At 59.0% G+C, this 1254-nt stretch overlaps 1 protein-coding gene across 1 annotated transcript; it reads right to left on the reverse strand.

The window, feature by feature from the left end:
• Positions 1–5: 5 nt before the first annotated feature.
• On the reverse strand, positions 6–951 carry LOC102739419 (tubulin alpha-3 chain; the record flags this gene model as incomplete). The annotated part of the gene is made up of 2 exons (XM_081810533.1): positions 6–446; positions 766–951. Coding segments are annotated over 2 exons (627 nt in total), but the record flags the coding sequence as incomplete, so codon positions are not given.
• Positions 952–1254: the final 303 nt, after the last annotated feature.

The following is a 1254-nucleotide window of genomic DNA, read 5'->3' on the forward strand; positions in this document are numbered from 1 at the left end:
GGGGCGTACGTGGCCAGGGGAAAGTGGATGCGGGGGTACGGGACCAGGTTGGTCTGGAATTCCGTCAAGTCCACGTTCAGGGCCCCATCGAATCGCAGGGAGGCCGTGATGGAGGACACGATCTGCCCGATCAGACGATTGAGGTTGGTGTACGTGGGCCGCTCGATATCCAGGTTGCGCCGACATATGTCGTAGATGGCTTCGTTGTCCACCATGAAGGCACAGTCAGAATGCTCCAGGGTCGTGTGGGTGGTCAGGATGGAGTTGTAGGGCTCCACCACGGCCGTGGACACCTGGGGGGCTGGGTAAATGGCAAATTCCAGCTTGGACTTCTTGCCGTAGTCCACCGACAGCCGCTCCATGAGCAGAGACGCGAAGCCAGAGCCGGTGCCGCCCCCGAAACTGTGGAAGATGAGGAAGCCCTGCAGCCCCGTGCACAGATCCGCCTGAGAGAAAGCATAGACCGTGGGTCAGTGCCTGCAGAAGCCACACCGCCGACCTCCAGCGAGCCACGGTCACTCCTCTTTTCCTCTGCAGGACACTACGCGTTCGAATTGGCCGCAGCGCACACACGTGACACTCAGAAGCAAAGCAAGGCAGACGTGAAGATGGGTGGACGACGGATGCACTGAAGCCACCCGTGAAGGAAGACGTGGACTCAAGATTCTGGCCTGGGGTTTGGCCAAAATGACCTCCCGGTCCCCATCCCCGTCACCCTCCCGTCCAGGGCAGCGTCCACAGGAAGCCCTCTCGGCGCCCCCTTACCAGTTTCCGGATCCGGTCCAGGACCAGGTCGACGATCTCCTTGCCGATGGTATAATGGCCTCTGGCGTAATTATTGGCTGCGTCCTCCTTCCCGGTGATCAGCTGCTCTGGGTGGAAGAGCTGCCTGTAGGTCCCCGTGCGCACTTCATCTACAAAGAGGACGCGTGGGCCGTGGGTCTTTAAGGCCTGTTGTTAACTCACCGACGGGGAGGGATTTGGGGACCCTTCGGGGATCTACCACGCACGGGCTGTGCCTTGGGGGTCGGCAGCATCGGTGTCTCACAGGAAACGTCTCTGTGTGACATGCAGACCACAACTGTGGTCTGTGGCTCTAGCAGCGGAAGTCCACTGGAGGTACAAAGTCCAATCTGACTGGTTCCCAAAGAAGGGAAAAAGCTCACACCCGCACACACGCGATTATTTCTTCCCATCTGTAGCTACACACAAGGAGTGTGACTAAAAAGCCCTGACATACTAGACAGTCACCAG

This window comes from Leptonychotes weddellii, unplaced genomic scaffold (assembly GCF_054177405.1).
Source record: "Leptonychotes weddellii isolate Sample4059 unplaced genomic scaffold, ASM5417740v2 HiC_scaffold_28274, whole genome shotgun sequence".
NCBI lineage: Eukaryota > Metazoa > Chordata > Mammalia > Carnivora > Phocidae > Leptonychotes > Leptonychotes weddellii.